Genomic DNA, 22392 nt, shown 5'->3' with positions numbered 1-22392 from the left:
ATCAAGGTGGGAAAAAATCCTTTAAGATCATCAGCTCCAACCACTGACCTGACCTTCGGGGTAACACACCCCATACATTCATCCACTTTGAAAAAGACCTTCAAGATCCTCTTGGTATTTCTACATTCCATCCTTGCAACCCATCCCATGGGGCCTGGGGCCTCAGGAATGCTGTGCCCCTAATGAGGGGCAGTGAGCACATGCTGTCATCCCCCACACGCCACATTTCCATTTGAAAAAGGCAGCAATATTGAAAAAGAATGGCTTTCCACGAACAATGAGTCTGGTGTACATCAAAGCACTTATCTTCACAGCTTCCTCCCGTCTCCATGAATGAATAATGTGACCCTGATTTTATTTCCTCCTAATATCTCCTCCCGTCGTTTGCGTGTTGTCTCTTTTCTTTCTTTCCCCCCACAAAATATAAGATAAAAGCAAAGCAAAAGATCACGGGTGTGGATGGAGGGTGGCAAAGCAGAGCAAGGGAAAAAGAATGCTCAGTCCTTCCTCACCCACTCGCAAATGAAGTTATCTCCTTGCCTTCTAGGGAAGCAGCCTGACATGCTATATTGACCTTTTTAATCTAAAATTGATTCCTTGCAAAACTCCACCTGGTCGAGAGCCAGGCGGGATCTCAGCCCCGTTGTGTTGGTTTTATCGCTCTCATTATTTTCCATCAGCACATTTTGCTTTCCTCTGGTGTTTACTGGAGCCTTTGCCCCTTGCACTGATGGGGAGGGCTGAGCAGAGCACATCAGGCTTGTAATTGTCAACAAAGCACTGAGTCAGTGGGGACCTCACTGGTGCTGACCTATGGGGTGAAGTCCCTTCACCCCACATCCCTCCTCTGCTTACATCCAGGAGCACTGCCTCCTTTTCCAGCACCCTCAGCTCAGTTTGCATTCAGCCACTTCCCCTGGGCAGTGCCCTGTGAGCACACCAAAGCTCCTACAAACCCCATCCTTTGGCCTTTCCCAGACCTCCCATAACACTCATGTGGGGGCACATGGCAGCACACAGCATTGGGGCAGGGGGAAATTCCCACTGCAGAATGAGAAAACAACCTCCAGGAGGGGTGGATCCATCAGGCTGGTTGTGTGAGGGTGTTTGCTCAGGCAAAGTTTGGATGTGCTGGGTTGGACCTGCACTCACACCTAAATGCATCTGCAAGACTGTGGCCCATCAGATCCAGAGCTGAGCTGTTCTAGTGCCAAAACGTGCAGTTTCAATTGATGCTTTGTTGTAAAAAATCAGGGCTGAAGAAAAGAAATGCACAGAATTGTAAAGCACTGAACTGTCCCCAAGTCCTTCTGCTGGGTGGCATTTCAGGGAGAGATTTCAAAAGCTCTGGGAAAGCTCCATCCCAAAGCATCATCCCAGCTATTCCTTGACAGCTTTGTACTCTCCGCTCCCCCAGGTGTGCTGTGGAGAAAGAACAAAGACAGGCAGGGCTGGTGGCAGCTTAAGCCGAACCCTGCCAGCCTCGTGTGCTCCCACCTCCCTGCCCAAACCTCCCAGCTGAGAGCAGATGCCCAAAGCCACGCGGCTGGGTGCTGGACAGAGGTCACTCCCAACCGTGGGGAGCTGTGCGTGCTCTGCACGGTGGGGTAGCTTTGCTCGCAAGGCTGTGTCTGTCCTCTCTGCAAAACGAGGGGCTGCCCAGGAGAGGTGACTATGGGGTCCCTGTACTCAGACTGCAGGCACCACCCGCCCAGAGCCCGCAAGGACGACGGGGGGGAGGGGGGGGGGTTGGAATTGAGGGGGGGGGGAAGGGGGGAAGAAGCACTTCCCCAACCCTTAACAAATGGAGCTCTCACCCAACAACAAAAGCAAAAATAAAAACTAAACTAAAATAAATCTGCAATTGAAAAAGCACCAAATACCGATGCTACCGAAAGGTGGACGCGAGCAGCAGCCGCGCCTTATCGTTGGATGCGGGAGGCGGCTCCGCTCCCGGCTTCCCCCGACTGCCCGGAAGCCGCGAAGGGCTCACAGCAGGCGCGGCGTGCCCGGCCGCACCGCCCCCTGCCCGGCCGCGCCGCCCGCCGGGCCCCGCTGGGAGCGCGGGTGGCCCTTATTCCGGTGGCCGCCGCCCGCCCTGCCCGCCGCGCCCCCCCGACCCCACCCCGCCGCCTCCTCCCCGCCCGCCCCGGGGCTGTACGGAAGAGACAATAGAGGGGCAGGGCGGGATCGGCGCAAAACTGCGTGCCCCGGGGATGGATGGCGAGGTGTGCGCGGCCCCGGGGGCCCTGCGCCCGGAGATGGGAATGTAGCGGGCTGAGGGGGGAGCGGGGCTCGGGAGAGGAAGGCGGGGAAGGGGGGCGATGCCCCTCGCTGAGCGCAGCCCGCCTCTGTGCTAACCCGGCAGGATGCGGGAGGCGGCGGGGCTGGGAAGAAAGTAGCGGGGCTGGAGAGCGGGGCATGGCCGTGCTGCCCCCCTGAAGCTCCCCGGGAGGCTGCTGAGGAGTCGGAGGAAGGAGACGGGCAGCCACGGCGGGGAAATCCGCGGCTCCGGCTGGGAAACCATGGGGAGATGCAACGGGAGGTGCACGCTGGTTGGATTCTGCTGCCTGCAGCTGGTAAGGCGAGGGGCCGCGCGCCCGTCAGCGTGCCGGGCGGTGCTTTGTGCGGGTGACCTTGCTGGGGATGCTTCAATGCGACCCCCACCTCCCCCTCCTCTCCCTCCCCCCCTCTTTTTTTGTTTTGTTTTTAATGGGAAGATAAAAGAAACGTGACCCCCATCCCTGCTGCCACGTAGCGCTCGTCGGAGTTGCAGAAGCGAGATGGGGTTGAAGCAGCTCCCGGCGCTGCCGGTGCCTGGGGACGCGGCTCAGGCAGGTGCGAGCTTTGTCTCCAGCTCTTCGCTCGGAGGGCGGTTTGCAGGGATGCTGCTCGGGGTCCCCGCATCGGCCGCGATGACGGTGAAACTTGGAGCCGCAGCGGCACTTTGCAAACTCCGCACCGAGCGGCACCGCTCCGCCGGCAGGGACAGGGAGAGCGGGGTTCGGTACGACGGGGCTGTGGGTATTGGCAATAATCGCGTGCCGCGCTTCCGCCGCCCACGGATCCATCTTCATCACGCTGCTGACAGAGGGCCGGGCGATGAGAGCGCGTTCCCATCTAACCGGCAGCCAGCGAGGTTGCGATTAATTATCCAAGCGCTTCCCCGGTTCGTTAAACCCTGCGGCCAAGCGGCGCCCCTGGACGTGCCTCACCAACAGCGGCAGGGATGAGCGCAGAGGGAATCGCCGCTATGATGTCCCCGTGGATCTGGGCTGTCCGTTTGCCCGCGGATGTGTCGGTGAGGTCCGTGCGCTCCGCTCCCGTTCGTTCCGGATAAAAGCGATGGGTGTTTCCTTGTGTTCAGGACTTCCCCGGCTTCCAGCCACTTGTTTTATCCATTGGTCAACTCAAACAAAGTCTTGCTGGCATCATCCTGCGGGGAAATGTTGCAGCGCTGTACAGAGAGGTGATTCGGGTGCATTTCTTTTCAGGAAAGAAACGATTCAGTGCGAGCTCCAGGGCTGGCAGAGTAGCTCCTGCATGTGGCTCTGCTCAGCCCCGAGAGGGGCTGGACGGAGATATCAGTGATTAGGAGGTGAAGTGGAATCACAACTCTCTTGTTATGCTGTCCCCAACTATTCGGGTTGCTTTTTGCTGTAGCAGCAGGTCGGCTCGGAGCAGAGAATTGGCTCTGCTGGGCTGGGCTCTGGGTTTTGCTGCTGCTCTCTGTGACGCTCATCATTGTCGGGGGGATTTCTCTTTTCTGTATGCTAAGATGAAAGCTGTTGAGCTGGCTGGGTGAGAAGCCAGCCTGCCTTGCCCTTCATCACCAGCAGCACATGGGAGCTGCGAGCTCACCCTGAAACCTAATGATAGTGAGCAGAGGTACAACCCCACTGCCTCGCTCTGCTCCCGAAGCACTCCAAAGGCTTTTGTCCTTTGTTTCTCTCCTTTTCCTTTAGTTGTGTGGGAAAGGAAAGTTGGGTTGGTGCCTCCCTCCAGGCTGAGTCTTGCCCGAGTAGCAGTGTGCCGTGCCATACAATGTTATGCCATACAGTGCCATGCCATGCAATGCCATGCTGTGCTGTGCCATGCTATACCATGCCATGCTGTGCCATGCCATGCTGTACTATGCCATGCCATACAGTGATGCCATGCTGTGCCATGCCGTGCTGCATCTGATACCACCCCCAGCACAGTGACAGCCTCTGACGGCTGCCAGCACCTTTTGTCCTTGCGTGCTTCCCATCGTTCCTATGCTCAGGATGGTGTGAGCCCAATGGGACCAGGGCTGCCCCCACCACCAGGGATGGGGGGAATGGAGCCCGGGCTGAACTCTGAGTGTGGGTTTTCAATTACACAATTAAATGCACAATTAGGTATAATTACCAGCGCTCAGAAGCCGCGACTGTTCGTAATAGGCATGTAATCTACTGCAGTCACTGTTTATACTGCTCAGCTCCTCTCCCTAATGATTATGGAAAGCTTTCACATTTGCATGGTTGCCATGGTAATTGGGTTTGGGGCTGACAGTGGCAATATGGATGGAGGGCCCCATCCCCACAGCTCCGTGTGTCCCTTCCCCATGGGATGCTGCAATGGACTGAAGATGCTGCGGGGCAGTAGGTGCTGCTGGGGTGGGGACAGGCCTGCTGCATGGGCAGCACTAAGGAGATCCAGGGGTGTGTGTGTGTATGTCAGAGGTCCACATGTGTCTGGGCAGGTGGCACCCAGGTCATCTTGTCATCAACCCATGGCCATCCCAGGTGGGGTTGATGGGTTGGGGTGGCATCGCGACACAGCGAGACGCCTGTGTGTGTGAGCATTGTGGGCCATGCACACGTGTGCCTTCATTATTCATACAAAGAGCCATGCTGACAGTTTGCCATAAAGGTTTATGGGTGTGCATTTGGGAAGGAGCGGTGTTACAGCTCTCAATTAAAACCCCTATTAAAGTGCAGGATGTCTGAATGTGCAGGGCGAGCTGACGCGCACCCAGGAGTATTAATGGGACTCTACATCATTAACGCTGCTCTGCAACAAAGCTGTGAGCAGTGGGAAGCATTCAGAGGGCTGAAAACATACATGCCTTGGGGGTGAGGTGGGAAAGCAATGCCTAGGGTGAACCAGAAACCATGAGTGTGGAGCAGAGCATGGGGAGAAGATGCATAATGTGGTCCACAAAGCCAGTGGGAGAGTGAGTCCCGAAAAATGAACTTTATCCAACAAAACTCAGTCTCGTTTCTCAAGGAACTGATACAGAAGTTGTCTGTGGGCTCTGTGCTCCCAGCATGGTGGCTTTGGTTGGGACATCCCCATGCTGAAGCAGTGCCACGTGCAGGGATTTGGCTGGCAGTGGAGCTCCTGGATCGATGGACAGCTTGGCTGGGCTCCTGACCGTGGTGTTTGTTTGCAAACTCCCAACTGTGCCTCTGGGTGAGCTCTGGGCAGGAAGATAATCACTACTTGGGTTGTAACCCTTCGGATTGTGTCTAATTGGTGTCATTTGGGCTGGAAAACCTTCTTTTTTATTATTTCCAGCAGACACCAGTGTGCCAAAGAGACTTTCCTACAGCCCTCGCCCTGCCTGGGTGAGGTAGTTTGGGAGGGTGGTAAATCCCAGTGGTGGGGATGATTGCCCATGGAAGGGGATGGGCTGGAGACTGGCACTGCTGCTTCCCATCATTATCCCCTGTGATGGGGACATGGTCTCCTCTTGACTGGATGTTCTATCCAAGGACTGAAGTATAGGAAAGACCCAAATGGGTTGATGGTTGAGAAGGAAGAAGGATTTGGGGATCAAATGGTCTATGTTGCACTGAGATTTGTTGTCCCAGCTCTATGCTGATTGTCTGTGATGGGAAATAGGGCTGGAAAAAAGCTCAGTGGTACCACAGCCATCCTTGGGAGCAGGATTCTGCTGGCATTACCTCCTTCCATGGGCACCCATGGGTGCTGCAGCCATCGCTGTGTACCAGTGCTGCAGGGACCTCCTAATGGAGGTCTTTTCCTCTGCTTGAGAGCAGCTATTCATTTCAATTTTCAAAATATGTATGTAACGGCCTGGAAAAATGGAAAGGAAAAGTTGGCACAGAGCAGCCCGATCATATTTGAACAGGACATTAAACCCTGAGAGCTTTATTAATAAGATTAATAACCACTCCGGTGTCATTGGCTGGGAAATTTCACACATTTGTGCTTTTTCCCTCTGTCAGAAGGAGGTTTTGGGAGTGAGTAAATGACAAATACCCACCAGGCTGCACCCAGACGTGAGGTGCATTGGTGCAGGTTGGGGATGCAGGACATGGGATGTGGGAACCTTTGAGATCACACATTTTGCCTTATAATTCATGCTTTGGGCATTTTGTGTCACCTTTTCTCCCAGTAATGGGCTGTGTCCCAGTGCCTCCTCATCCCCACTGCCCACTCTGGCTCTCATTCAAGCAGAGGACACAGCCACCATGCCTGGCTGGGTCACTGTCACACACATGGGACACTGAGCTCTGAGTGCTTGGCTCTCAGGCTAGTTGCCTTAATTAGGGGTAATTAGTGCTCTGGGACAGTCTGGTCCCTTCAGTCATTATCACTGTGGTCACAGCACTGGTGGCAGAGCTTGGGTGGGAGCAGGAGATGCTCTGGAGGGTGCTCAGGCAACACTGTGAGGGGCACTGGGGTCATGGGGATGAGGCTTCATTCTTCCTGTCTGCTCTCCATTTCCATGCTGTAATGGCTCAGATTGATGATGGTCCTCAGCTGTTGCTTGTAAATGTCACACTGAGAACCCTTGTCCCATCCCCTGCAATCCCCTGAGGACAAGCATGTGTCCTCCCCTCCTCCTGCATGGAAATAAATGACCAGGAGAGGGGACAGGCCCCATGGTGTCAGCCCTGTGGGGCTCAGCCCTTGAACCACCCCCCTGAGCACCCTGATGGGATTCCCTTCCCTTCCCTTCCCTTCCCTTCCCTTCCCTTCCCTTCCCTTCCCTTCCTTCCCTATCCCTTCCCTTCCCTTCCCTTCCCTTCCCTTCCCTTCCCTTCCCCACAATGAGGAGGAGCAGGGTGCTGCTGGGTGCTGCGGGTATAGCCCCATTGCCCATCAGTGGGAACCCATATGGGGACCCCAGCAGGTGGTGAAGATGTTGGTCATATGGCTGCGCCATCTGTGTCAGTTTTCCCCTAAAATTATGTATAGAAATCAGTACCTCCTGCAGATGCACCAAAAAGGGCTTAGAGCAGAAGCACACATGGTGTGCAGGAGTTCCCATGTGGTTTTGGGGAGAGAAACTGAGCAGAGGATATGCCCACGTCCCCATTGAGGATGCAAGGTTTGGGGTGTGGGTCCATCAGTGTCGTGCCAGCCTAATGCGATGGGCATGAAGAGAGGAATCACTGCTTAATAAAAGCAATTTTTATGGATGTTTAAGAAGTCTCTAATGAGCTCCCATCCACCGCAGCTGCTAATCGCTGTGCTTAATAATGTGCTGGTGGTCACAGCACGCGCGGCGAAGGCGCCTTATTAAATCCTCGCCGTGATGAATGGGGAAGGTGGCAGCGTGCTTAACAGCGATTGTTATTTTGCTAACGTGCAGCAATTGCTGCAAATATGAAGGCTTCCAGTTCTATTAGGGCTGCACATCCATACCCCTGTGCCTGTTTTTTTCCAGCCCTTGTTTCCAGCCAATAATCCTATTGGCATGGGGAGATGGGGCTGGAGGTGGTGGGTTTTCTTTACTATTAATAAATAATGGGCAGCACTAATGAGGTCCCACCCAGCCCAAAAGAGCACCCCAAAATCCCACTGCTGTTTCATGGGGGGTTCTGGACCTTGCATTGCTGCTTCCCACCCGTTGCTGCTTTACATTCATTGCAGGGGAAGATTGATGAGGACACCGCTCCGTGCCGGGCTCATCCATCTCTGGCTGACAATAACTCATTGTTAATACCTGCATATGAAACCCGTAACCACCACCACTCCTCCATGTATGTGGTTCAAATTAGGGCCTTGAAAAACGAGGGTGAGTGGCTAAGGTGGTGGCACCAAGCAGCTGGGAGAAGGAGATCCTAAAGGTTGGATGTTAGAGGAGGGGGGTGAGCGATGCGGCCTTCACCCCAATGGAAGGAGTGGTGCTTTTGGTCAGGTTTCTGTTTCAGGGTGCATCAGGACTCAGTGATGCTTTGAGTGATACTGGATGTATGTGTTTTAATGCTAAAAATTGGCTATGGAGATGTGATGGGATAGGATGGGATGGGATGGGATGGGATGGGATGGGATGGGATGGGATGGGATGAGGTGGATATGATAAGGCTGGGATGGGATGGGGTGAGTGCGATGGGGCAGAATAGGATGGGATGGAAAAAGATGGGATGGAATGAGATTAAATGGGGTGGGATGGGATGGAATAGGGTGGGATGGGATGAGATGGGATGAAATGGATATGATAAGGTTGGGAATGGGATGGGATGGGATGGGATGGGATGGGATGGGATGGGATGGGATGGGATGGGATGGGATGGGATGGGATGAGGTCACATCCCTCCTCGTTGTGGCTGCCCTACCTTACCCTTACACCAAATAATTGGGAGCCCTGTGCAGCTTCACCTCCCCTGAGCCATCCGTGGCTGCTCCTTTGGCGGCAGTGTTGCTCCTGGGATATTTCTTCTCCCGCTTCATTAGCACGGCTGTTACCAGGCAGATTCCTCACCCGATCCTCTCTGCTGCCTGCAGGTCGTGGGAGGAGGGACTGCCGGTTTCCATAGCAATACGGTTGGCTTTAATCAGTATTTATTTCCTGGGAGAATTGATTACGAAAGGTGTCACTAAATAAGTCAGTAAATTGGATTTTTTTCCCCCTCTCTCTTTTTGCCCCTCTATTGCATTTTATTAACAGCGTCTTTGAGTCGCTGTTTGAGATCCAGGGGAAATTACCTCTTGCTTCTTGCAGATGTTGGACTAAGGAACTTAACTGGGAGAATTAGCATTGAAATTGCCTGTGGCTTAATCCCTGTCCAAACGGGGCCGCTTATGGGGAGCCAGAGCCAGCGACAGCTCCCATCACATGGGCAGGGGTGTCCCTGTCCCATTTTCACCCAACACCACAATGTTGGTTTGGGATCAGGGATGCGGCTCCTCTCAGCATCCCCAGCATCCCCACTAAATGGAAAAAGCCTCTGTGCATTTCTGCGTTTAATAGGATATTTTTTGTAGGTTTGGGTTTTGGAGGGTTTTGTGGGGTTTTTTTTTTGCTTCATTTTAATTAATTCTCAGCTTCTGAGTGTCCATGCTGCTAATGTGCTTTCTGCTGCGAGTCTTCAGCTTAATCACGAGCCGTGGCTCATTGTGTCTAATTGAGGCGCTTGATTAATCACAATTTTATTTATCCACAAGCCTGTTTGTTGGAAGCTGGCGTTTGCAGTGAGGCATTTGTCGACATTTCAGTGCCCTGATCCTTGAGTATCACAGCTTGGTGCTGGGGCTGTGGGTCTGGTGTCACTGCCATGTGTCCTGTGGGCATGGGACAGCATGCTGGGGAGATCCTGAGTCCTTGTGTGGGGATGGGGTGGCAGATTGATAGGTGGATGGGATGGGATGGGATGGGATGAAATGGATGAAATGGGATGGAGAGATGGGATGGGATGGAATTGAATGGATGAAATGGGATGGAGAGATGGGATGGGATGGGATAGATGGAATGGATGGATGAGGTAGGATGCATGGGATGGATAGGATAGATGGATTAGGTGGGATGGGATGGGATAGGGTAGAATGAGATGGAGAGATGAAATGGGATGAATGGGACTGATAGGATGAACAGATGAGGTGGGACGGACAGGTGAGATGTGATAAAATAGGATGGGATGAAGCGGGGTGAAATGGGATGACATGGGGTGGGTGGACAGCTGGCTCCCTCTGTTCACACTCCTTCCCAGATTCCAGGTTGGGTACAGTGAGGATCTGTGCAGCCTCTTCAGTGCTCTCCTCTATTTCCAAATGGATTTGCTTTTGTGTTTGTGGCTATCTGTGGCAATGTGACTCAACTCTGCACTTGAGTCGTGTTGTAGCACTGGGAACGTCATTTGTCAGTGCGCCTCTGCAAACGCTGCTGGGTGCAGTGCTGAGCAGGGGAGGACTGAACCCATTTCTCAGGTGGGTAAATTGAGGCACAGAAGCACCAGTGCAGGACTGGCCCTTCACTCACATCCCTGTGCCGTCCCTCCCCAGGACCCCACCACTGCCCCTATATCCTCCCCAGTGGGGGACCTTTTTGAGGCCTTTTTAGGGGGAGAGTTAAAGCAACATGATCTGTGCCTGTTGGAGGGAGCCTATCTGCAGGAAGGTGTGAATTCAGAGGCAACTTATGATGGGAAAGAATAGGAATGAATCACTTTGCCTTCCTTGTCTTTCTGTCAGCGGTGGTAAAAAAAACCCAAAGCCTTATCTCAGCCTTATCTCTCTGGTTCAGCATTTATGTAACTGTAAGAATAATAGATGCAATATCGCATCTCCAACCTGTGCTCTGTATAAATGGTACTGGGGTGTGTTTGGAGCCTCTGTAGGAGCTGACTGCCACCATCAGCTGTGTGCAGGGTTCCAGAAGTGTTCCAGCAAATCATTATGGCTGGGATGGGGCTGTTTGGGACTCCTGGTGACCCCTTGTTTGGGTTGCAAATAGGATTCCCCATAGGTCCCATCTTGCTTCTCCCCAAGGAGACGTATCCATTTGGTGACCCAGATTTAGGATATTCAGCATGAAGTTCTCATCCTCCTACCGGGCACCTCCTATTCTCTGCCTCAGATTCCCTTCCCCAGGAGCAGCTTTGGGAAGGGTCTGGGGGGTCCCAGGGCTGTTGGACACAGAGGAAGCTTTGGGAAGGGAGCAGGGGGTCCCCAGGCTGTTGGACACATGGGTGGCTTTGGGAAGGGATCAGGGGAGCTGCGAAGTGCACTGAGATGGGGCTGATGTGTGTGTGTGCACCCATGGGTGCTTGGGTTGCACCCTGCCCACATGCCGGGCTCCTGGGGCACAGTGTCTAGACAGCTGGGGCTGCTGCCACGTTCCCATGGCAACGCAGCGGGATGCGGCGCCTGGCAAAATGAAATAAATAACAGAGCAGCAAAAGAATTGGCAGAAGATGGCAGAGGCCGCCCAAAGGATGTGGGGGCTCAGCGGGTGATGGGGAGCCCCAGGGAGACCCCACACCTCTTCCTGTGTCCTCATATTCTCACCCTGTTGGCTTTTCCTAAGGACACCAAGCTGGAAATGCAGGGATCAGAGGGCAGAAAAATACCAATGAGGGTTTTGCTGGGGTAACAAAGCCTGCACCTCCATCCTGGGGCACGTCCTGCCCACGGGGCAGCTCAGCCCTGCCCATGTGTGGGAGCATGGCGCTGGCTCCTTTAATTTGTTTTCATCTGTGCCACCGCCTGCAATTCCGTGAAAGATTTTGCAAGTTGGAAGTAGGTCAAGAACTTGTTTCCAAGTCATTAAATGAAATCCCTGGGTTCGCAGCGGTATTTGCACCTCGTTAATAGTCAATTCGCTCACTTGCCGTTAATTTAAATAGCAGCCAATTTCCCTAAGTGGAGATGTGCAGCTCCTGGGTGCAGGTGCTGGTGGAGCTCAGGGCATCCAGTGCAGGGTGCTGTACTCCCAGGCAGCATCCAGCCCAGGTTCTGTCCCTGCCGTCATGTCCCACCCCTAAGGGGAGGGAAATAACCATTTGTCTTTCCCTTCTTCCCTCCATCCCCTCCTTCATCCCTCCTCCCTCCTTCCATTCCTCCATCCCTTTCTCCATCCCTCCACCCTTCGCTTCCTCAGTCCATTCCTCCCTCCATCCATTCATCCCTCCATTCATCCCTCCATCCTTCCATCCCTCCACCTCTCCCTTCCTCCATTCCTTCCTCCCCCATTCCCCTCCCTCCATCCCTCTCCATCCCTTCCACCCATCAATCCATTTGCCCCACACACCCCATTACCCCCAACACCACCTTCCTGGGGACACAGGGCCACTTCCTTCCCAGGTGGCTCAGACAAATATCCACTCCCTCAGGACACCCCACAGATCCCACCCCACATCTCTGACCATCGGCTTTCTCACTGAACCCCAGGATTCTTGTAAAACCTCCCAGAAATTGTGCATTTCTGGCAGCAAGCAGCCCTGGCTGTGAGAGCTCAGCAGGAGCTGCACTCGCAGCATCTTTGGCCTCAGCAGAAGGGAATCCGTGATGGAAAAAAATCTATTCAAACGCAGCTAAATGAAAGTAAATCCCCGGTGAGCCGGCGGCATATGGTGTTCAGAAGGAAATAGCCTGGCTGAAGGATAATGGCTCATCGGGGGGCATGGATCCACGCTCAGCTCCTGCCATGTTATGGGGCCGGGCAGGGATTTGTGCTGGCTCACAGCTGCTGTGGCATCAAGCAGGGCCGTATCCCTGCTCCACCGTCTGCTCTGTCACTGCTGCAGCCCCAAAGCTGGGCTGTGTGTCAGCACCTGGCCAAACTCTGCTTTGGAATCATCAGGCCTCAGTGCTGGATTGGGGTTAGGTATCCCCTGCAGTGTTGCCCGTCTGGGGTTTGGCCCCTCTGCCCTCTTTCTCCTTGTGGGCTCTGTGCTGTGAGGACCACCTCGGTTCTGAAGGGGTGTGGGATGAGGGGTGGGCACCACCTCACCCCCTGAGTGCCCCCAAAGGGTCCAACCTTGGGTTTTCTTCAGGGGTCCACCATCAATCCATGGAGCCTGTGAAGTGATGGAAGGACCCAGCATCCCTCTCTGGTCCCAGGGGCAGGGTAGGAACCTGGTGCCTGGTACCAGGGAGACAAATGCTGGCAGGAAAGAACAGTGAGGTCCCTTCTCCTCTCCCATCCTCCCAACTGGTATGGGATGCTGTACCAGGATGCTGTGATGGGATGCCATGATGGGATGTCATATTGGGATGCAATACTGGGATGCAGTACTGGGTTGTGCTGCCTGAATGCTGTTTTTATGGGATGCTGTACTGGGATGCAGTACCAGAATGCAGTACTAGGATGCTGTGGAATCCTGTTCCTGATTTGAGGACTTTTATCTATAAGAGACACCAAACTATCTGTCTATAAGGGAGACCAAGAGATACCAGGATGGGATTCAGACAGCTGGAAAATGGAAGGATTTTCCCCCTCCCCACCACCACAATCACCATTCTTCTGCTGCTGCTGCTGCTGCTTCCCCAGGGAAGTCTCCAGGCTTTGCTGCTCTGACAGTCAGAGCTGGGAGGAAACCTTCCTGTCGCACTTCACAGGGTTTTAACAAAGCCCCACTGGCAGGTGAAGGGAGCATCTTCTTCCTGATATTTTCCAGGGGCTTGAAACAAAGGTTGGAAGAGATTCCGTTCAAGAGGAAGGTGATGTTTGGGTCCCCCAGGTGCCGTGGGGACAAATGGCACTGGGATGTCCCCCCTCCTGCTCTGCCCCATAGGGGAGATCAGGGATTTGTTCAGGTGGGGGTGGCCAAAGCCATGGCCTGGAATCCAGGGGATATTGATAGGGATCCAGGGAGAGCAGCTGCAATGCATTTTGAGGTCAGTGCTCATCCCTCTTACTGGCCCTATGGGGATGCTGAGGAGGGAGAGGGACAGAGGAACTGTTCCCCCCAGCTTCCCTCTGGCCAGGGGGAGGGGGCAAGAAGCCCCCAGCCCTGCTGTGTTTTTTCAGCATGATAGCTCGCTCCTGTCTCTCTCCACCGGTTAATTATCGAGGCTTTGGGGGCTGTGATAATATATTTATGCATCTGTGTCAGCAAACGTGTCAGCCCCATCACAGCTGAGGCGTGAGGACAGAACGCGGGGGGGTCAGGGTCTGCAGCCAGCTCACATCGTCTCCTGTATCCCAGGAGGCTCAGCCCCATTTCCCTCTGCTCTTTATTCCATGGGGCAGAAAACCACCCCAGAGCTGCCACCATCACCCCACAAATCCACCTAATTTATTCAGTGCTGCTGCGGGTGCAGGGCTGGGAAAACTGCCCCAAATGTTGGATGGGGCATAGTGAAGCCACAGCGTGATGGCCAATGGGTGACATGGGGACAGCAGCAATGGGAACCTTCTTTCCACTCAGGTGTGTCAGCAGCATTAAACAAAACACATTTTGCTCCAGCTCTGCCTCCTCTCCCCGTGTGCTGGTGGAGCCCGGCTGCTTCCATTCCACACCTCCAATGAAAGCACTGTGTTTCAATTAGCAGGACTCCGGCACACATCCGCACCCGGCTAATTGCTATGATTTGCTGCAAAGGGAACTTTGGGTCCAATCGATGAACTAGAGAGTGTTTAATTAAGAGGGAGCCCTAAAACTCGTTGCATTGATCAGCTGCAGGATTATCTTAATTAGCATCAGGCTGGTGCATGGCGGCTCGGCTCCACACCCCCAGTAGCATCACTTATGGTTGTGATGGGTGGTGGGGTGCCAATAAGGGTGGGTGCTAACGGGGTGCTATTAGCACTGGAAATTGGGAGCTGCACTGGATTCGTTGGATGCTCTTGGAGGCTCTTTCCCATCTCCTATTGGTATCCAGCAAGACGGGGTCCTGCTCGGCAGCTCCGTCACCAGCCACCAGATCGATGGATGGCTATAAAACCCCGAGTGCCACGTTCCTTGTATCATTTATTATTTACATTCCTCGATTTAAAAGATTTACAGCCCCGTTGTAAGTATTTCCAAAGGCTGTTTCCTTAGAGAGTTTAAATAGCACGGGAGTGAATTAAGCCTTAATGCAAACAGCCTGGCCTGAGGGGCTGTGTGGGCTCCGTGCTCACTCTGTGTCGCGTGTGATGGAGATGGGAGGGCTTTGCTCTGCTGGCTGAAATCTCCATTAATTAGAGCTCTCACTAAACCAACTCAACGAGCAGTAATGTGAACGATGCTTTATGGATGGGGAAATGGGCCCAACAGATCCAGCAGGAGCCCAACGCCCTCCTGCCAGCAGTCAGCCACAGCCAAGGTTTCCCATGCCCTAAAGGGAGGGCACTGCACAAAGCTCAGGCCCAGGGGATGTTGCTAAGTGGGGAAACTGAGGCACACAGGATGTGGGTTTGCAGCTCTGTGCTGCCCTTCCTCCATCATTGGGCAGGAGCACTCCCAGTAACTCCTCGCTCATGATGTATTTGCCCACCACTGGCCGATGAATCATGCAGACATTTCAGTCTATTGTAACTAATTGTCCATAGGATTTCTCATTAATTACACGATACTCTTTGCCTTTAATGTCCACAGAGCTGCCTTGGTGACTGATTCCTGCGCTGTCCCCTCCTTTGTTCTTTCCCAGATCGCAGCGCTGGAGCGGCAGATCTTTGATTTCCTGGGCTATCAGTGGGCACCCATCCTGGCCAATTTTTTACACATCATGGCTGTCATCCTGGGCATCTTCGGGACCATCCAGTACAGATCCAAATACCTCATCATGGTAGGTACTGCTGGGCCATGGTCGCTGTGCAGCGCTAGGTGTCCCAGGTCCCAGATCCATTACGTTGCTGGGAGGTGGGACGGGCAGCAGGGTGCTCGTGGTGCTGGTACATCATTGTGCACTGATCAGCTTGCTCTCTCTGACAGTATGCGGTGTGGCTGGTGCTGTGGGTCGGCTGGAACGCCTTCATCATCTGCTTCTACCTGGAGGTCGGGCATTTGTCACAGGTAACCACAGGCTTCCAGAGCACAGCCAGGCACTGTTGCCTCCTCTCACTTTCCTCCACTTTTCCATCTCATCCCTTCTTTTCCTTCCCATTCTGTCCTTTCTGCCCCTCTCCATCCCTCTGCATCTTTTCCCTTCCATCTCTCCTGTTCTATCCTATCCCTTCCATCACAACCTTTCATCCAGTTCCATCTCTTCCATCCCATCTTTCTCCACCCCATCCCATCCCTTCTCTTCTATTCCATCCTTTCTCTTCCATCTTCTTCCCTTCCCCCCCACCCATTCAAGACTTTCAGTTCCTACCACCCAACCCTTTCATCCCATCCATTCTATCCATCTCCATTCCTTCCATCTCTCCCCTTTCATTTTTTCTACCCTATCCCAACCCTTCCATTCCATCCTTTCCATCCAATTCCATTCCTCTCCAGCCCTCATATCCCTTCAATTCCTTCCTTCCTCAACCTATCCCTTTTCTTTCATCCCATCCCTCTTCATCTCATGCCTTCTATTCCATCCTGTTCCAACCTTCCCATTCCCTCCATCTCTTTCATCCCATCCCTCCTCATCCCATACTTTCTATTGCATCCCATCCCATTCAATTCTTCCTACTCCTTCCATCTTTTCCATTCCACCCCTTCCCTTTCATCTCATCGTTCCCCATCTCATTTCTTCTCTTTCATTCTATCCATCCCCATCTCTTCTTGGGCATGCAACTGCACATGGGACAGGATGAAGGATGGCACTGGGGACAGCAATGGGTAGGAAGAGTGACACAGTTGTGTGGTGGAGGCAGAGTTTCAGGAGCACGAAGTTAATGAGGCTGATGGACTGGGAATTTCAGGGCAGTCATTAATCACCTGCTGGCACTTAGCACTGTCTGGCTTTATGGGTGGTGTAAATTGGGCAACACAATTTCTGAATGCAGTGAGGAGATCAAGCAGAGAAAGGTCTCTGTCCCTCTGCTAGCACTGTGCAGTGAGTTCCCACTTTCCCAGGGGTCTCTGGGGAGTTTCTGGGGTCTGTGTCTGCTGAAAAAGAGATCCTGGAGACTGTGAGATTCAAGGATACACAAGGATGAACAGGTCTGGAAACACCAGAGGTTGCTGGAAACATTGCAGGGCTCTCTCAGCCCAAACCTGAAATGTTATATTATGGCTCTTGCATGAAAAGAGCAAACCTCAGTGTTGTTACGAAGTAACAGACATCTGCATGGAAGTGAACCTGCATTGCTTGGCTTTGGGATCTCAAACCCTCAATGAGCCCAAGCACGGTGCTCCTGTTTTTCAGCCCAGCACTGTGCATTCCTGCTGCTGGGATGTGTGTCCCTAACCCCAGCAAACCCTGAGGATGCCATGGATGTCATAGAGATGAGTGGTTAATGGGGTACTCTTAGTTAACACATCCACCAATGCTGACCTGTCCTTGGTGCTGGTGGGGGAAGCTCAGCATCAGCATGGCTTTGCAGCAGGGATGGTGCTTGTGGGGCACCCTCAGGATGGGAAAAACCATTTTCTGTCTACCTCTTTATGAGCCTGGATGGGATCCCTGGATCCAAGGTTGGTGCCTCTGCTCCCCTCCTGCAGGACCGAGATTTCATCATGACTTTCAATACCTCCCTGCACCGCTCGTGGTGGATGGAGAATGGGCCTGGCTGCCTGGTGACACCGGTGCTCAACTCCCGGCTGGCGCTCGAGGACCACCACGTCATCACAGTCAGCGGCTGCCTGCTGGACTACCAATACATCGAGGTGCTCAGCAGCGCCGCACAGATCTTCCTGGCGGTAAGGGACTGCTGGGGTGTCCCATTGCCTTGACCTATCTCAGTGCATGGGTCGTGTTGGTGGGTCATGGGTGGCCTTGGCTTTGCTTGGGAAGAGAGGAGCAAACAGAGCATGTATGAGGTCCCCATGAGTGCCTGCTTCCTCCAAATGTGGCTTCACCTCATCTTCATCATTGTCCTCCTCATGGTACCGCTTGCTCCCATAACAGCCTCTCCCTGCCTGCTTTTATTTTGCAGCTCTTCGGCTTCGTCTATGCCTGCTATGTCAGCAAAGTGTTTCTGGAGGAAGAAGACAGCTGTGAGTGCCTTTGCTATTAGTCACATGGCAAGCTGCAGTGCTGCAAATCCATCCCAGATAACACAGGGCAAGGGCAGGAGAAGGAATCACTTATTTGGGATTTGGCCCCATTTTTCCCTTTTCAAGGAGGCAGCTGTGCTGCATCAGGATGTGATGTGCCACCCCATGCCACCAACAGCCCCCCAGCTCCATAGGACACCCCCTGGGTACTGCAGGGTGGCAGCAGTCACAGCCTTGGGGTGCAGAATGAGACCAATGTCACCCAGTAGGGCTTCACTCACCATTGCATGGAGCCTCCCCACATCGACAATGCATCCCTTAGCAAGGGCAGAAGGGGAAAATTAAGTGAAGATGCAGGCTAATTTCTCTGTAATCTACATTGTGCTTTTCGCTCTGACAATAATCACTGCACCCACCCATACTGAAGCTCTAAGTACCCCAACAACAATTAAACAGGCAGTTATGGCTGCAGCCATCCAGCCACATTAAATGCTCATCTGCCATTAATTAATTCATGCCAGCTGGCAGCCCAAGCAGCCGAGCAGAGGTAGTGAAGTGCTGCAGCTTCCAGCATTATGAAGGCACTGAGAAGCACTCAGCATCCTCCTTGTCTTAGGAAGAATGCATCTGGGTTGACAATGGATGCACAGTCCCTTGGTGGTGCTGGATCCTAGCACAGCACTGGGGACAGCCTAGGGGATCTGTGGTATCCCAGGCCAGGCTCAGCATCCCTAGAACTGGTTTTAGTAGCTTTGTGTCTAATTTTAGCATCCTTGGGACCACTCTCTGCATCCCTGTGTTTGGTTTTAGCATCAGTAGGTGTGGTTTTACTCTCTGCATACCACTCTCTGCATCCCTAGGTCCAATTTTAGCATCCCTTGTGCCACTCTCAGCATCTCTGGGGCCACTTTCAGCATTCCTGGGACCAGGGTTAGCATCCCCTGGAATAGTCTCAGCATCTCTAAAATCAATCTCAGCATCCCTAGGATCAAATTAACACCCCTAGGAATGGTCTCGGCATCCTCTGGGTGTGTTGTTCTCCCCACCTCCACCTCTGTACTCACTGCAGCGGAAAGAAAAAATCTCCGTGTGAAATTGGACACTGCCTGTTGTAATAACCTGCTTATGGAGACGGGGGTTTGGTGAGGGGTTTATCTGCCCGCGCTGTCTTTGAAGCGTGTTTGCATTCCAGGCGGTTGCACGACACTCAAACAAATTCAGGCATTCAATACACTTTTAATATTAATGCTGCTGTAGCCAAGATTCGAATGCATCTTTTTAATGGAATATCTTATTAGATTTGGAAATGGATGGGTGCCGTCAAAATGGAGAGCTGGCTGAATATTAAGTCAGCTTCACGGAGGGGTTGGGGGCAGCCCCTCATTGCCCTCCTTGCTCACCCTGCTGCTCTCCTCTCTTCCCAGTTGACTTCATCGGTGGGTTTGACTCCTATGGTTACCAGGCGCCGCAGAAGACATCGCATCTACAGCTACAGCCACTGTACACGTGAGTTCATTGGGGATACTGTGGGAGTCCCATAGGGCCATGAATCCAAAGGATTTGGGGCTGTGTGGTTGCTCTGCTCCAGCAGAAAGGAGTTTTTGGGTGGTTCTGTCACACTGAGCTGTGTCTGATAAGTGCTGGTGGCTTCTTTCCTCTCCCTGCCCATTAAGCTTAACTAGATAAATGCTCAAATGAGATAAGGCTGCAAAATCTAAAGGGATTAGCCTCATTCGAGCTTTGCTGGTTGCCAACAATTAATTATATTTTAAGACTTGTATGCAAATTCAAGGGCACGCCGTGCAATTATATATGCAAAGAGGGGATCGTGGGGAAACAAATGCATCCAGAATAATATCAGCACCCACCAAACTGGGAGTCTGTGCAGCTCCTGCTCCCCTGCAGCCCATCATTTGGGAGCATGGTGTCCCCTGCATGGTCCTTGCAATGGTGGTGATCACTCAGGTTTGCCTTTGAGGGGCAAACAGAGCTCAGTAGGGCTCCCATTGCAGTGGTTGGGGTGGGAGAAACTGGGGAGAAAGGGTTAATTTGAAGATGAATCCATCCTGCCCACAGCCTGTGAAACTGAAGCTTCTCTGGCAGTTCCCAATTAGCTGTAATTGGATTAAAGCCGGGAGTGTGGGAGGGCTTCCACCCAGAGGAAGAAGGAGGATATGCACGTCTCACACCATGGCCCACCCAGCATGGCGCTGTATCCCAATGCCCCCATGTCCCTGTGTCTCCACTGTGGGTTCTAGGGTGGGCACTGAGCCCTCAGTGCCCCACAAGCAGTTGAGGACAGGAGCAACCTCATGGGGGACCTTATGCCACCCTAGAGGGACGTGGACTAATCTGTCCCCTGCTGCTTTTTCTGGTGGTGAAATGAGGGTGATGGGCACCCCAGTAGGTGCCTGGACATCCCCATGGGTGGGTGCTTGTGGCCATCGTTCCTTGTTCCTTCGCTCTACATCAAGCAAAGGGGACCGATGGGGGGACACAGGGACTGGCCCTGATTTCAGCTCTCCCTTTCACTCCTCAGGTCTGGGTAACTTCGTGCCCTCAATCTGCCCTGGCTTGTGTGGGACTGGACCCCTCGGAGCCCCATGTCCCCAACTTGATGCCATTACCACCTCTGGGGGACAGGAACAGCGCCAAGCCGCCTCCCTCCATTCTCCTCTCGCACCCTAGAAATGAAGCTGAGTTGGGCATGGTCACGTCCAAGGGCTCCATCATCTGGTTGGCTCCCAGTGCAAGACTACCATGGACAGGACATATCCAGTTCACCTACAAAAGACCCAAGGAAACCCTCAGTGCTGTGCTCAAGCCCCAGGATGGGGCAGCACAGTGGGGATGCAGCGAAGACATGGGGACGCAGCAGGACGTGGGGATGTGATGGGGCTGTGGGCTTGGTCGCTAGACACTTTTCTTCTGTTTCTCAGACCTGGTTTTTAACTTAAATAGCTTGTCCTCTTCCCATGAGCTGGACATAATGAAGCACGGAGCGGATTTGGGACAAAACCCAGCCTGTTTGGAGCAGCTCAGACCTGCGGGGTATAACTGCAGCTTGGTGGGGTTGGCACACCCGTGGCATCACTGGAGAACATCCTAAAGTGCCAGATTTGGAGTCGGGATGGCACAGAGAAGGGGGTTTGTTCCTAAATAGCCCCCACTGTCTTACCAGGGGACCAGAGCTGGGCTGCTCATGGTCCCCAGACCCCAGGACCAGCACCCCACAGCCTACCTGCATTTTGGGATTCCATCCCCACTTGTGGAACTCTTGAATTTGGCAATACTGATGCTGCTCTCAAACACAGCCCTTTCAGGCTGTTTTAATGAATATAATGAATGTTTTAGGTTTGTATTTTATTTTATTTTATTCTATTTTAATTTGAAGTGCCTGAGTACACTTTTGTTGATCATCACCCTCACCCCTCACACCTTCTTCTTCCTCCTCCCGAGGCCGCATTGTGCCTTCAGCGAAGGCTGGCAGTGCCCACTGCCTCCCTTGGGTGGTCAGGCTTCTGGGGGTAAACCCATCCTTTCTGGCACTGCCCCAAATGGGGACATTCATTTTGGCAGCAAAAAAAACCCACAACCCACATGGTGAGTGATGATTTGGGAATGGTTTTGGTGGGAGGTGAGGTGTGAGCTCCTGGGGTGTGGTTGCACAAGCAATATCTGTTGAAAACGAAGAGCTGGGAATATGAAGTGTTGGAACAACCTGCAAGCAAACTTCACTTCAGGAAGACATTTTGGGCCTCTGATGTGGTTCATTCTCCTTTTTCCCAGCCTGCAGCATGGAGGTGAGTTGGGGTCAGTCCCAGACCCCCCATGGTTTGTCCCCAGATGTCCCTGTTCCCTGGAACACAAAAGGGGGCTGCTCCAGCTCTGCCTCCCCAGGGTTACTCCTCCAGGATGGGCTCTTCCAGCATCCCAGAGCACATTTTCCCTTCCCACCAAGTGCCAAAGGGAGGAACCCAAAGGGAAACGCCGCCCAATCCCGCATCCTCATGTGGGCTACGTCCCCCCCACCATCACCACCACCAACACCACCACCTCACCCCAGCCTGAGCAGGAGCTTTGCAGGCAATAATTCTGAGCCCTTTTCCCCCCATCTCTGAGAAATAAAGTGATTTCAAAGACAACAGAGCCCACCTCCACATCAACCCCATCCAGACGTCCCCAGAACCACATCCCAGCACTGGTGACCCCGGGGGACAGCAGAGGGCACAGTCCCACTGTCACCAGTGCTCCATGATCTCTTTTTTCTGTTGGCTTGTTGTTTGTTTGTTTGTTTTTATAAGACAGTCTTTGTAACGTGAACCGCGGATTTCTTTTTCTATTCTGTAATGATAAAAGTGGAAGGAGTTTTCACCCAATGCCTGCTCTGGTTTTGTGTATTTTCCATTCTTCGTGTGGTTGAATCAATTAAAAAGTTGTGGTTTTTCACTTTTTCCCCCCCCTTTAAGAAGAACCCCCCTTCTTTCAGATGCCTCATACCAGAAACCCAACCAATGCAAGACTTGGTGCTCAACGAATAGCAGGCAACAGGTCCATGCTATGTCATGGCCTGGCCCTGCACAGAGGTGGCCAAACGTTCTCTCTTCCTTCTCCTCCTTATTTTTCCTCTTCTTCAGTTTCTTCCCCTTCTTCTTTT

General features: G+C 53.0%; 1 protein-coding gene across 6 annotated transcripts; it reads left to right on the top strand.

The window, feature by feature from the left end:
• Positions 1-2061: 2061 nt before the first annotated feature.
• NKAIN1 (sodium/potassium transporting ATPase interacting 1) lies at positions 2062-22114 on the top strand. Of its 6 annotated transcripts, XM_015883735.2 has the most exons (8): positions 2066-2228; positions 2369-2579; positions 15295-15432; positions 15579-15659; positions 17241-17438; positions 17675-17735; positions 19160-19241; positions 20275-22114. In XM_015883735.2, the coding sequence occupies exons 2-8, from the start codon at positions 2526-2528 to the stop codon at positions 20282-20284; spliced, it is 624 nt and encodes a 207-aa protein (XP_015739221.1). In that variant the 5' UTR covers positions 2066-2228; positions 2369-2525; the 3' UTR covers positions 20285-22114. The 6 variants fall into 6 exon arrangements, with proteins under 6 accessions (XP_015739222.1, XP_015739221.1, XP_015739223.1 ...); XM_015883736.2 differs by lacking the exon at positions 2369-2579 and having other exon boundaries at positions 2062-2228; XM_015883737.1 differs by having other exon boundaries at positions 2212-2579; positions 15243-15432.
• The last annotated feature ends 278 nt before the right edge of the window (positions 22115-22392 follow it).

Source organism: Coturnix japonica, chromosome 23 (assembly GCF_001577835.2).
Source record: "Coturnix japonica isolate 7356 chromosome 23, Coturnix japonica 2.1, whole genome shotgun sequence".
In the NCBI taxonomy this organism is placed as follows: Eukaryota; Metazoa; Chordata; class Aves; order Galliformes; family Phasianidae; genus Coturnix; species Coturnix japonica.
Note: the sequence above shows the minus strand (reverse complement) of the source record. Positions and strands in the feature narration are given on the sequence as shown.